This window comes from Centropristis striata, chromosome 11 (assembly GCF_030273125.1).
Source record: "Centropristis striata isolate RG_2023a ecotype Rhode Island chromosome 11, C.striata_1.0, whole genome shotgun sequence".
Taxonomy (NCBI): domain Eukaryota; kingdom Metazoa; phylum Chordata; class Actinopteri; order Perciformes; family Serranidae; genus Centropristis; species Centropristis striata.
The window spans coordinates 33,305,572-33,320,802 of record NC_081527.1 but is presented as its reverse complement, the minus strand read 5'-3'; the positions used below and the strand labels follow the sequence as shown (position 1 = coordinate 33,320,802).

General features: G+C 38.5%; 1 protein-coding gene across 1 annotated transcript in view; it reads left to right on the top strand.

Moving 5' to 3' along the window:
* The first annotated feature begins 6,032 nt into the window (after nucleotides 1–6,032).
* LOC131980538 (collagen alpha-1(XI) chain-like) overlaps nucleotides 6,033–15,231 on the top strand; it is a 96,192-nt gene continuing 86,993 nt past the window's right edge. The window contains exons 1-2 of the mRNA XM_059344792.1: nucleotides 6,033–6,240; nucleotides 13,083–13,247. Of these exons, the coding sequence (XP_059200775.1) occupies nucleotides 6,126–6,240; nucleotides 13,083–13,247 (280 nt within the window). The 5' untranslated portion in view covers nucleotides 6,033–6,125. The remainder of the gene's footprint in view (nucleotides 6,241–13,082; nucleotides 13,248–15,231) is intronic.

Here is a 15,231-nt window from a genome sequence, read left to right as displayed (position 1 = left end):
TACTATAAATGATAATTGAGAAAATAAAGAATAAGTAGGAATAAAATAAAAAGCTAAATAAACATAATTACAGTCAGTTTCAGTCCATTGCTGAGTATTAAAAAAATTATTAGGTAACAGCATTTCTAAATCATGTCAAGCAACATTTTCTGCATTATATTTTGTGTAAAAAAGTTTTCATAATGACACATATTGGACAGCATACACACATACTGACTTGCCTTTGATAGGCTAAAATCGGTCAGTAATATCTGTCAGCCGATATATCTGTCAGGCTTTAACTAAAAGTAATGCACTATAGTTTGATTATTACCAACATAATTGTGAGCCAGGAGGCAAAGCTTATTATGACCCATATTGTTTGTTAAGTAAGGCAGTATAGTATTAGTGCAAGACATTTGGTGAAGGCAGGAGGTTGGCTTGGATGGATGTATAATTTTTTTTTTAAGCGTAAAATTTGACCCAAAAAGAGCAGTGTTCATGTCCCCTGTGAAACCAAAAGTGAACATTATAATTTTAATTGCACGTCGCTATGTCACATTCTATGTCACCTACTTCTTGCTAGGGATGGGAATAATTAATCGATGATCGATTAATGGTCGTTAAGAAATGGGTTGATCACATGGAATTTTTAATCGATCTGTGTATTTTTTTTTTTAATTGTATCTATGACTGCGTATCAGAACTCACTGAACTGAAACAAGGCCGATCGTTCAGTTCTGCGGCCGTACGTCAATAAACCAATGAGCTGAGAATTTAGTTGGATAAAGCTACAGTTTGCAAACTGAAAGTTGCAATAACAATTACAAACCACACAGAAATACAAGGGTATTAATTCATACAAAACTAGCTTACTGTATCAAACCTTGCTAGCATGAATTACTAGGTTTATTTTATCCAAAACTTATTTAAACACAAAACACATTTAAATATGCAAGATTACTGTGAAAAAGGAACCTCATGCCTCTTCGGGGGGCTAAAACATAAAACATTGAAGTCCTTAACGTTATCTTTACAGTTTAATCTCACATGATTTAGTTTTAAGATCGACAGGATCGAGTCTCTTTTTGTCCTTTCAACATAAAAGCATCCGTTATCAAAACAGGCTTTTGCATAGTACTGTATATATATATTTTATTTTGAGCATGCATGTATGCAGCAATTAATCGATTACGTGATTGTTAACAATATAGATAATTGAGTTGGCAGATTTCTTCCAATTGCCGATCCTTACTTCGAGCTATGATTTAAAGTAGTTATTTTATCCCATATCATGATTTTCATAAGCAAGTAGTTTTGTTGCCTAAACCTAACCAAGTAGTTCAATTTCACAATGTTAAACGCGTATTAAAAACTGACGGCCAAATGTTTAGAATATTGGCTGCGCAAACTGTTTCACATTAATTAGAATAGTCATAGTGTCATGAGATATTACACAAAACATTATTATAATAACAATACATTCTAAGAAACATTGTATAAAGATACATTGCTTTTTTCTGGTGACATCAGATCATAATTGAAATCAATTTAGACTGGGATAAGCCTTCACCATCCTAGGAACAAAAAAATATTGTGTATTGAACCCCAGCTGGCCATGTCTGATGGTGTGATGACACTTCAGCTTGTTATTCTTTCTTGGGGTGTTCAAAATACTAATACCTTGTGGAGAAGTCTGAATATATTTCAGATTTTGTCTGTCTGTGAGTCTACAGTCACAGAAGGACATGAAAGACAGTGTGAAAGGAGATTGTATTATAGAATTTGTAAAATGATGTTTTGAATTTGTCTAAACTGCATGTTTGTTGAATTATGCTTATTGTAATAGACACTTGGCCCATTGTTTTCATTTATTCTGATAAAGGTGCCAATAATACTTTCTCCTCTGCTGTTATGTTTGCTGTTTCTTTACTCCTCCGTGCACTTTGACAAGTGTAGTACAGCAAGAGCTAACTTGAAAAACAGGCAACTTTAAAACATTTGAAAGTGAAAGCACACCTTTCAATGTTCTAGCAAACGCCTACTAGGTGAAGCTGTCTGGGTACCACATGCACCTATAATAAACGTGCCCAGACAAACATACATTCCACTCAGTGGTTTTGTGGTCTGCAGTGTCTAGTATGCATCCCTCTCCACCCCCTAAGCCACACACTAACTTCTAGCTGGATAATTCATAGTAAGAAGAAGATCTTGAGGTTACATGTACTTGTGATCTGGTTGACGACGTCTGAGATCAGAAGAGGCAGTTGAAACTTTGTACTTCCTGCAGCTGTTTTGGCATATTGATGAAGGGAACCATCATTCAACTCGAGACATGGGTTAAAGGGCTCCCTGTCATCAAGTGAAGTCACTTTGAGCACCTTCTATGTTCTCTACTTTAAGAACATAGTTTTACTACTTTTACTTCGGCCATGTGGTGGAATCACTCGAAAAGTGTAATCAATAAGGTGAAAATTGCTGCACATTTAGTTTAAAAAAAATGTTTCCTGGACACTGCAGACGTGCAGAAAAATAGTCTGCAGTACATCTGAGAGAACATTTATTCTTAAACTCCTGAACTCAAGCGACTGTAAATGTGCAGAGAGGTGTGTCGGTCTACTGTTTCTGGAAAGCAACGAGAAGAATTTTATTCTGAAACTTGAAAGCAGATTAAAAGCTGCCTCTTATTGAAAAAACACAGCCACTGGGCAACATTTTCAAGACATTTTTGTTTTTATAGCTGCTCTGGGCTGAACCTTGCAGGGAGTAGAGACTTATTATAGAATAATTATACAATGTCATCTTGGCACACATTGGCAGTAAATGCATCAGTTGTAATCATATGCTTCCAACTACAAAGAGGGCAGCTCTGAAGTCAAGTCTTCCTGAAAATTGTAGACTGTCCCAGCAGGAGACAAGAATCCCTAAGGAGCCGCTGGACGCCTGTCAGTATGTTCTGTCCGCTGTCCGAGTCTTGTTTGAAAGGAAAACTTACTACTTTAGATTTTGGTTGTTGTTTGGATTTGCTCCGTGCCAATGCAGGAGGGCTCGTCAAATTAAACCAAACATTTTGGGCCACAGTCCCAGGAAGCAACATGAACAAGAGGTTCTGACATTTACTGGCAAACTACTAGAAACCAAATGACAAAAAAAAAGCTAGCCATCTGCCAGAACACCAATAAGCACAGCCAGGCTGCATTCAAGAAAGTTTTTTTTACTGCTGAGCAAGCACATCAGGTCATCACATCAGGTCATAGATAAATTATGCAAACAGTTGACAGTACAACAAAACAAAATTAGCATAATTCTATCCCACCAGTCAACCCTTACTGCTTAGTTTCCTATTGTGTGATGTTGCTCTGTGAAGTCCTGCTTCACGTAAACAGGCTGGCCAATCACAGTGTAGCATCAGCCAGGGTCCGACAACTGTACAGCTCCACTCCATAGACTCTCATGCAATCTTTTCAGATTTTCTGGCTGGTTTTGTGGATTTCAAGCTAAACTTTTCTCATGCAAATCTTCAAAATGAGCATCAAAATTTGTTGATAGAAATACGGCAATTGATATGCTAGCTACTGAATGTGTGATGAATGTATTCAAACGCTGCTTTTGTTTTACTGTTGCTAGTTAATGACAGTCATATCCCGTGGCTATTCCAACATACAAAGTGATTATGTACATTCACTGAGTGAAGATTTAGAAAATAAAACATATATTTCTCGATAGAAATGTGATCAAAATCCATTTTTATGCAGAAACTAAGTCTAAATGAGAGATGAGAGAACTGTCCGCCATATTTTTTGTTCTGACCGCTGGGACCTTGAAAGTCACGTGACTTGGAACAAACCAATAGGAACAAATATCCATGGAATAGCCACGGGATATGACTGTCATTAACTTGCATTGTAGCGAAATCCGTGTCAGTTTCACGGAAATTTGAGCGATTCCGTGGCTATTCCACGGATTTTGAGTTAAGCGAAATCCGTGGCTATTTCACGGATTTCTGTGAGACCAGGTTGCCTTTTAACATGTTTTTGCTGCTGAGACATTTTACACACAATGACCGAAAGAATGAGATACAAGCAGCCGAAAATGAGTTTCCTCTACAGAGTTGCTGGGCTGAGCCTTAGAGATAGGGTGAGGAGCTGCTCAGACATCCGGAGTAGAGCAACTACTCCTTTGTGTCGAAAAGAGCCAGGTGAGGTGGTGTCAGCAGCTCATCAGGAGGATATATCTTAGTAGCAGCTTAGAAAGAATCCAACATGTTTTGTACACAAGCCGTCAATTTGAAATCTATTTATACTGTGTGTTTGTCTTGGTCATGTGTTTTTAGCCACACTATGTAAGTTAGACTTTGGGCAAGATTGTTATATTTTAACAACTATGGGATGAATTACCATAAACTTGCACGGTCTCAGACTTTCTCAAATTGCAACTAAATGGTGCACTAAAACGTGTTTCTGAAAACATTTGAGGTGAGAAAAAGGCTTCGTTGGCAAATCCGGATTCATATTTGGTCAAACTGCCTAGTTTGATCTAAGTTTCATGAGTTGCACTGGACGTCAATCATACTATCAAACCCACCTTATGTGCATAATTGTGATTGAATGGGAGAGTGACCAGTCTCATCTGAAAGAGCAAAAAAAAAAACCATTAGCTCAGCAGTTTCGATTGGTTTCCAGGCCAGTGGGACAGTGAAAGGAAATAAATTCAGCAGCTGCCACCAAAGTACCCATGAGCAAGATGTCTCCTCTTGTCCAGCGGAGCTGCACAGTGGCCAACAGTAAAAAATTGTGGTTTCACAAAGTTGCAACCAGATGGGAATGTGTTTAAATATGCAAATACTCAACATAACTTCCCTGGGTAAACAAACAAATGTTTAAAAAGAGCATGGCCCCAATAAATCAGACCACTAGTCCTGCACACCCTGGAGTCTAAAACAACTAATCACAGCCTCACTTACACGCACAACAGCAGCTTCTGACCTTATTTTGAAAAAGGAAGTCCAGACATCTAGCCATTAATCTGCCTTTCTTTTTCTTTTCTTACTAAATTCCTATTTTTCATTGTCCAAACTATTAGTATTTAATTAGACACACGTGCACAGTGCTCTACTAAATCTTTACCCCGTCTTATTAAACATCTGTAAAGCCGGTTCTGATTTGTGCCTTGTGATAAAACACGTAAACACTGACAAATTTTCCGAAATGTGGTTTGGGTTTGTGTGACAATGTCTGCCATCTCGCTGTTAAACCTGCCTTTCATCGGTAAACCAAATCAAGAGGAGGACTCTATAGCTACCACCTGTGCTTCCATTCTTTGTTCCAGCCATCTTTAACCATTAATTATTTTCAGGCCTCAGGAGCCAGGCTGTCCAAAAAAAAAATCTGAGGGCTCCTTGAGGAAACTCCTAGTGTCTGGAAAACATTTTATTTTGGCCACTGGGGCTATTCTATTAGCCATTGGCCCATGTAGAAGCTATTCAGACTCTTTTCACATTCTTAGGCATTCAAGAAACCTCTAAAATAACAGCTCCACCCCACTACTTAATTTACATTTAGTGTGTTCCATTTAGTGAAGTGCCTCTCTCCTGCTGTATCTGCTCCATGCATTCTTGAAAGATTATTTCTAAATAGGAAAATTGGGATAATTCCCTTTATTTCTGTTACTTTTTCTGCTCTTTTAAGATTAAGAAACGTGCAGGAGTGCTCCTATGAGAGGATACTGCACTGTGTCCTGTAATTAGGCTGCACTGTGGTGAAGTGATGCTCCGCTTGATGCTGTTGCTCAGGGGGCGGATCCCGAGACAACTTTCCCGGCTGGTGATTTGATGAACGGAGGATTTTCCAGTGTCAGTATCTTGCACTCGGTTCAGGTTCAGCGTTGCGGCGTTTGTCCAGCCTCCTCACGGTGCGCAACGCTCAGGGAACCGAGTGGTTTGCGCTTTTTCATGAAAGCCCTTCACCATCAGTCTGAGATCTGGGCTTAAGGGGGAGCGGATCTGAAGGGCCCAGTCCGGCTGTGAGAGACAACCTTAGACTGTCACACATGGCGCTGTAGTATAAGACATACTTTTGTGGATTTGTGGAAGGGACCGAGTTTTATTTAAAAGTCGCCCGTTTTTTTATCAGCTGCGGGCGCTAATCATGGAGATGCAAAGGTGGAGCACCAGGTGGAAAACGAAAAGGTGGCTATGGGATTCAACGCTAATCGCTGTGGTCGCGTTAATTTTAATTCTACAAGCTGGCAGTGTTAGAGCAGGTAAGAAAGTCACCTCATCTTACAGTCACCGTGCCAACTCCAGAGCATGAGAGCGTCCTATAGGCTGGCGGCCAGCCCATAGGTGATAGTGGTGGCAGCCACTGATCTCCCATCAACTTTGATTTACATGAGTGCCAATCACTTCAGTTTACAAAACTTTTCAGCCGCTAACTAGACCTGTCAACCTCATCCAGTAGAAATGAACAAACTTTTTGTGTGCATTTTTTAAATATATATATATATATATATATTTGAAGCAATATCTGATTATAGTGATTAAAACTGATACTTCTTTAGTTGATTTTGAGTGACATCAAACTGAGCCCATATCAAATAACTGCACCTAAATCCAAGTTTCCATTAATTTTAAAATGAGTCTGCTGTGTCTCAGAGCTTTAATGATTACTTCAAAGTTGTTACCTTACCTCAACCTTTAACTACTTGACTACCTACATAGTTTTAATGTGGCCAGATTCATGCTTGATTGTGATCTAAGGTTTATTTTTGGCACACACCGACGGAGATGTGGCTCTGTGTTACTTCACTCTGAGTATCTTAAGTAGGCAAAGTCTGCCATCCAGGTGTGGTCAGCGAGGAGAGGCTGACTGTGTTGATTTTGTCTTGACACAGATTCAGACTCTGGTGGTCCGCGTAAAAAGTGTGCCTGAAGGTTAGAAGTGACCATAAAGCGCTTATTAGCGGTGATTCTACTGTACTTTACACTTTACCGCTGTATAATCTAATTTTGAAAGCTGATGGTATCACGAAAAAAACAAACTTTGTGCAGATTTGTTCCACTTCACCACTTGGCACTACTACTAGAAACCCTTATGGTTTTACGCACGACGTTTGGCGACACAACTGGCAGCCCACATATGAAGGATTAAATTTTTCCAAAATATCAGTGAAGTAAAAGTCTAAAAGTTAAATGAAATTTATGAATTTGCATAATATTTTTTCTTAAAGTGTGTGAAATAAGTTTTAAGCTGACTTGCTGTAACAAGAGTTTACTATTAGTTTAATCACATAGGTTTTGTGATAAATATTTATAAAGTTTATATAATGCACTGGGCACAAGACTGTGGAATTCTGGGAGTGAAATTCATATTCTGGCCTGAAGGATCACCATCTTTCCACATTATCCAGGCTCCCACTAAGTCCAAGAAGGGGCGTTGATGGAAAAAAGAAAAAAATCTGGAGTATTTTCTTTGCTTTAAAAACACATATGTGGGTCACATTAACTACTTCTTTTATATTTCCTTTGTCTGTGAAATCTGAGAGACATCCATACTGTACTGTGCCTGAAGCTGGGTTAAATTGTGTTTGTCAAAGTTTTGAGTCTATTTGGATGCATATTGCTTTGTAATATTTGTGGTTTTGACATCAGATCAGTTATTATGCAACCTTTCAAAATAATGGATTTTTGTGTCAGAGGCATAAAACAGACAGAAATGAAGTTTTTTAAAAAGTTCATATTTTATCTGGCTTCATGAAAATGGTAATCAGAGGCTAATATGTGATTTGTGTAATGTATTGTTTCCTGTCTAGACATTTCCTCTTTGAAGTCCCACCCCATTTTGAATTATTGTTATTACTGTAAGTGATACATAAAGAAATCATTCATCAGAGGGCAAATTGCATAGAACACCCCAAAAACGAAAAATCATAAAAGCAAATACCACAGTGGCATGGCTTGCCCATTGCCCATCTTCCCTCACTCTGACTGATACTTAAACTAACCATAATTGCATGATGTGCTAGCAAACATTTACAGGCTTTCCAATGTACTTTAATTGCTGCTTTTTGCTGCCAACTCTGAGTAGAAGCCAGTGACACAAAAACGACCGAAAAGACATCCCAAGATGCTGCTGCGTGACCGCAGAGACATTAAGTCAGAACGTCACGGATTGAGAAGTTAATCACAAGTCTCAACTTAAACATCAAACTGTATGAATTATGAGACGGAGAGTGATGGAAATGTTGACTATAAGGCTGAAAATGGTATTTTAATTTGGAGGGGTCTGCTGGTGAAATTGCTTTAATGATTTTAACAGGTTTCTCCTGTCACGGCACGCTTCACTGCCTCAGGGGAAATCACAATCCTTTGTCATGTTAGTAGCTTGTTAACATGGCAGATAGTATATCACAAGTCCCCGACAGCAGTCAGGAAGATGTGTCATTAAAAATGAGAGAGACTGACAAATTATCCCTCAGACAAGACGGTGGCTAGACTGAAGCTGCTTTGGTACCTTTAGCACGAAGAGAACCGTCTTCTCTCTTTTGTGGTTTTTCATCCTTATCATTAGAATTTGGTTTATTCCTCTTTAAGGATGGCAGAAGAGGAGTCTTTTTTTCATCAGGATGTGTTGAGGGTATAGCATGCTGGCTCCTACAGAGTTTAAAAGCATTTAAAAAGCTATGCCTATTCATTTGGGGTCTTTAATGGTTTTGGGATATTGCCTGTTTTTCAGAGCTTCTGAGAAGCGATGCCTGTGGAAGGAGAGGGGCTGAAGAGTCGGGGGTGTGGGTGGGCGGGTATGGGGGGGTTCCTGGCCAATTCAGCACATCTGGAATATATGAGGCCTTGAGGTATGCAGTAATGCAGAAAGGCATTCTGAAACTCACAAAGAGACCTTTAGTCCAAGCTTTCTTTCTTTTCTTTTTTTTCAAGAACCAGTAGCTCTCTACTTGGGACAATATTCAGAAGAGCCACAGACTATTTTCTTTTTTATGAGGCATTTGGTGTGAGGTTTTAAAACCTGGCGTTTGGTGCCCCACATTCGTATTTTATTCTGTCTGTGTTCACGTCAGACGTCAGACTGATATTCTTGAAGACAAAGCAAACCCTGTTAAATTGTTCTTTGTGCAGTGTCAGTCATAGTCTTGGTTGATAGAAGTTACTATGGGTCTGAATTCAGTAGAAATCAAAACAAAAGATTCCCCAGCAGCGCAGCTTGCTTGATGCTTCTACTCTTAACAAGTTAAGTGTATGAGCTGTAGCATGAGATGATCTCTACTATCAGCATGGCCGACTCCAGTGCTTTCCATCACTTAAAGAGCAAGAGCATATCTGCACAACTTCAAATGAGCTAAAACTCGAGACGCGACCCCCTCGAGCATGTGCTCGAATCAGGCGAGTTTGATTCACCACTCAAGCTGTTATTTTTCTGGTCACAGGAGAAGTAGCAACAGGGATGGGGCCTTCTCCATTTAGTCTCATGTATGTTTTAGTTGGGGGGGTTATAGGGAGTGGTGCCAGTGCCATAATGGGTTCAGCATGTGGACTTGTAGCTCCACCCATCAGACCCCCTCCTGGTGACTAAAAGCGAACAGGAACTGCATAATCAGCACTTCCTGGCTTCACGTGCCACATGACTTAGAAAAAAGGAAAATGTAAACAGGCGTATATTTTTGTAATAAAACTCCTCTCGCTTTCACTTTAGATTGATGTTGAAGTGTTTAGTAAAAAGGCACTATAGGAAATGATGGTGAAAGTACAGAGCAACACAGTTTAGGGTTTATATTTTGCAGGAGAAGAAAGGACATATGGTTCTTCCATTAATGGAGGAAAAAGTATTAAAACACACTATCATTTTACATGATATTCTTTAAAATAACATTCCCACCACCAGTGTCTGCTATTTTGTCTCTTGACCAAGCTTTCGTGCAGTTTTTATGCAGTATTAAGAGGATGAGGAGATTTCCTGCAATGTGAATTTCAAGAAGGTCTCCCGTCTGATCCCTTTAAATGATTTTCCCACAATGCTTGCAAGCCGGTATCAAACACATGAATCTCACATTTCTTCAAGGAAGGGAGATTTCACATTAAGCCTTTTATCAGCCATTCCTAACAGCCTTATCTTCCCTGTGAGAATTTAAGCTGACCATTCAGACATTGTTTATCATTGCTGGGCCTTTTGAAGAGGACACATCCTGCCTTTTGCCTCACTGAAAATGAGACTGTGAACATGGTGGTGCTTCTTTTTTGTGTTTTTCTGTTGCTTTTGTAACAGTTAGACAAGTAGCATTTATCACCTGGGTTGCACTGAGTTTACTTTGGAGTAGAAATGTATCTGTAAGTAAATTTATTGTCTGCATTGGACTTCCTTTAATATTCCCCTTTTAGTTAGGTAAAATAGGTTCAGTTCAGTTTGTACATCCAATGTTTCATCAGGCAAATACATGCTGCAGTATAAATGTGCAGTCTTAAATTATTTTATTTTGCTTTCATTTAAAATACCAGGACAACAGCAGAGAGATCTCATTACATGTGGTGAATCTTGTTTAATTACAAGGCAGCAAATGTTACAACAACTACGGTCAGAATGTGTTTGATCTGTAATCTGCTATGAATTAACGCCAGCATATTATTAACAATTAAAAACCCCAACTTTAATTTAGAGACCCTTCACCAACTTATGTATGAAGTAATAAATCATAGGTCTTGACTGCTTGTTTAAAGTGAGAGCGTATAACTTTTGAAAGAAGGAATAACAATGTCAAAATTGAATATATATATATAAATAATTAAACACTTTTTCATTGCCGCTAAAGCCATACTTGGTCTGGTCTGACCAGCAAATACTTGCAATCTGTTAAAAGATACATCTCTGTTACTGACATTACCGAGCACATTTTTTAGTCTTCGTATCTCTTCTGCACCAGTATTAATGTTGCAATACATTTTAGAATTGCCATTATCCTGTAATTGTGACTTTTGGCCACAGTGCCTGGTGATCAAGAAAAGTTACTTTGACTGACTTTTTTGGTTTGAAATACATAAAAGTTTCTTATAAACATGAGAGCTAGACCATAAATTGGCCGAGCACATATATCTTGAAGTGATAATTACCAAACAGGAATGCCAAACTATAAATTTGATATAATTAAGAAAGTATGTCCATTTTTCAGCTGTAAAATGTCCCATTCTGGATGCATTTGGGTCACATCACCAAAACAACAAACAAACCAAAACTATTAAAGCTCGGGTCAGTTTTCTGGAATAGGCAAAAAAAAAATTCCCACCAGAATTCAGCTCTCCTCCTGCATTTCTCCCTTCAATGTCCTAAGCCCCTCCTACCAGACGAGCCAAGGCACATGCTTCAAAACCTGTATGAGTATTAGTCTTTAATTTTAGTCATTCCAGTGGTGATTGTGGTCCTGATCAACCAGTTTCATATGATTGAATGGGTGTTTTTAGAGGTTATCATCTTCATAAGTATAGGCAAGTAGGGGCCTGCTCCACCTTCTAGTCTGTCCAGAAGGATATTATCAGCTCATTCAATGGTTGATCGCTGTTACTTTTTACTTTGAGTTTAGGTGTTAAAAGTACTGTTTTGGTTTAGAAAATAAAAGTGTTGCTTTATGTGAAAACATTATGGTTTGGATGAAATACCTTAAAATGAGGTAACTTGGCAAAAGTAACCAGTTAAAAAGGATAACCTAATATTTGATAACTTTGATAAGAAAAAAATATCTGTTTCCATCACATTATTTGTCTCAAGTAACAGATTCGGCTTCATCCCTAGTCCACATCAGTTTAAAAATAAACACAACATATCACATACACTGCTTTAATGAGAACCAATAGAAATGTTGCAATACCACATGCACAGCTTGTGTTTAATTTATAATGAATGGGTTACTTAAATTGACAGTCAAGTACAGACAAGTAATAACCGACTGTAGGAGCTACACTGTTGCAGTCACAAAACACAAACCAGAATGAAAGAATTTGTTCAAACCTTGAATTAACAGCCTCCTCTTACTGTATATTTCTAAGCAAAAGCAGCCTCTGGCAGACATACATTTAAATCAGGAATGGCGTGCTGTGCGTCAACACTCCTGTTTATACACTAGCCTTAAAACATACCCTATTAGGCATCTTAAATTCCCCGTAATCACACTGTGACTAATGATGGGCCTTGGGGGAATGGGAGAGATAGTGGTTGGAGAGAAAAACTTTACAGAATGGGACAGAGAAAGACACTGAGAGTAAAGAGTTGGCTAATTACTGGCGAGAGTAGAGCTGAAAAAGTGTGTTTATGGCTTCACTGCACAGTAGTTTGACCCCTGAGTTTTAGATCCATTGATAGAAAAGAGTCTAGTAGTGTTAAGAAGCTTGTAAAGCTGCCCCCCCTCTGTGCTCTCCTTATTCCAGTGAGCCAGTGATCAGCAGCAATGAGTTTTATCATTCCATACATGCTGTGGCTTTTGGCAGTGGGTGCAATTATGTCTGCTGAATGGTTACCAACATTTTTACTGCTCCTCTGAAAAAAAAAAAGTTAGCTCATAAACGAACAACTGGTCGAACTGACAGATTTGGCCTACGGTGCCTATATAGGCAAGGGGTGTAATGGGTGTAAATGTTGACATATCATCAAAATGCCAGCTCCTGTTAGAGTTTCTAGTGAAATATGCTTACAGTGTACTGTACAATTACATGCAGCTTTTACAACATGTTCACTAATAATGCATTACAGTTTCTATTAAACTAAATTGGTTTAAACCGTCATTTTCTGCACACATGATGCACTCAGCACACTGAGAATTCACTTTGACATTTAGCAGTTGACTGTGAAACAACATCACATTTACAAACTGATTTATGATAAGGAAAATTGTGTTTTTTAATGTATACTAACTGTACCTTCATATAACACATTTCAAGAAACTAAAAATCTTTATTTCAGTTGGTAACGCTGCTTTTTGAATAGGGAACACTGACTCAGCACTTTGGACAAATGCTTTCCCCCAAATGGCATATTACTTTGCAAATGTTATGAAATGTTTGCCCCCAAAGTATTGCATTGCATAATCAATTGTTTGTTCTGCCCCCTCAGCTGAACCAGTAGACGTACTGAAGGCTCTAGACTTCCAGAGCTCCCCTGAAGGAGTACAGAAAACAACAGGCTTCTGCAGAAATCGGAAAGGATCCAAACCCGACGCGGCTTACAGAGTGGGGAAACAGGCTCAAATCAGCGCTCCAACCAAACAGCTCTTCCCAGGTAACGTCACGCCTTAAAATCCACAGATCAATAGCATTTACACTTAAGCTGAAGCAGGCCAGTTGGTTGCTCTGAACAGTAGAAAATTTCACCAAAGTCTAGATTCAAGTAAACTGCACACTGCATTAAAAGCTTATCTATGTTTGTTATGCTTTATACTAAAGATGTGAGAAGAGGGTAAAGTTTTAAGGTTGGTGCAGCATTTTTTTTCTTGAGGATCACTTTCAAACTGCTAAGATGATAGTTTGCATCACTTTTAGTTCTCCTGTAGGTTTGAATATAAACTATTATCTCACATCTGAATTACATTTGCACTAATTTCATGAAATTAAAGGATGTCAGAGACTGAATGTCACAGTTTTTTGTGATCTGATGGTGACATTTTTGCATAAAAACCCTGCAAAAGCAGCTTATACATTCGGACACTTAAACACACTCATTGTAAAATGAGCTATACAGCCTTCAAACGGGGCCAAATCTGCAACCATGCTAGCTTCTCTGTGAGGATTTACTTAGGTGCTTTAAGCTAAATGCTAACATTAGCATGCTAATATGCTCACAAGCAGATGTTCACTATCTTAATTCAAAACTTAAGCATTTGTTGGAAAAGAAAACAGAGGTACAAACTGAAGTTGTCATGAGTTTTGCAGGAATTTGGTTTTAAATCAAAGGATTGTACAGGAATTTAAATTTGAGGGGTAGAGATAAGAATAAAATGGTGAAACAAACAACCCAACTAATCAACCTGAGCATTGCCATCCCTAGAGCTCAAAATTTTATGCCTACTCAAACAAATAATTGCTTGGATGAAATTGAAACAGATGCTTTTGTTTACTGTCTTGAACCACTTAATGAGTGATCTAAAACAGAAACATCTTCGAGATATATCGATTTCACAACTAAATAGCGAAATAAGTGATGTAACTGTCATAAAACCCTTCACTACAAACACCTGTCTCCTGAAATGCAGGGCAGACGTTCAGCTATTATTTTCTCAAAGATGCATTGAATGACTCTGTGATTCAGTTGAGCCCATAGGGGATGAGAGACGCTGAGCGCATGTTGTATGAAATGTCATGTAAACATATGATTCAAGTAAGAAGAGCAACACCAGATTTTCGTTCTTTGATATTTTTGGGGAAACCCACAATTTATTACAGCAAATCAGTGAGAGGAATAATTCTTTTGATGTTTGGTGGATTGATCTTGTCAATAAAGTATCCGTCCTCAAGTTTGATTGCTGGCAGGCTGCAGTATGCTGTGCTTGGCTGATGCAGTGAAATCTAGCAGGGATTTATATTGAGTGCGCATTGCCTGACCCAAAGTCTGCTGCCCGGCTGTTTGAGAGAAATAAAGCCATATTTATTTTATTAGGAGTCCACTCAGAGAAACAAAAAGACCATTTGACTGTGTAACCATTTGGTTTGCTACTTTCTTACACTACGCATAAGCTAGCAAAGATTGAATAATGAACTGCAGGGGACATGACTTGATGGCTGAAGAAAACCAATGAGCTATTGAAAGATGATAATTTGCTATTTGGCAATTTCCAATAATGCCAGTTTCTTTTTCCCCAGCTGGAATATGAAACAAGCTGTATTTAAGCACAAATACAATGCATTATAATGTACAGCAATAAAGTTCACATCCATTGGAGGCCTGTTATTTTTTTATTACTCGGGCAAAGTGTATAAAGAGCCCCCAATTGCTTACTTACTTAAAACTAAGTTGGCAAGAAAATGTGTTGAAACTTATGAGCTGAGGGCTGTTGCATAAATTGTCCCAGTCTGTGCAGTTTTTTTCAGCGGTGTCAAAGAATAAAAAAATAAAAAATAAAAAAAATAGTGTGAGGTACAGTATTAGAGCAATATTTCTGTGAGTTTTGGCGTAAACTGTCAGCACACCTTACACTTTCTGTAATGGAAATTTGGAGATCATAATGAAGCATGAGTGGTGCCAGTTGTCAAAATGTCCCCAGTCAAAT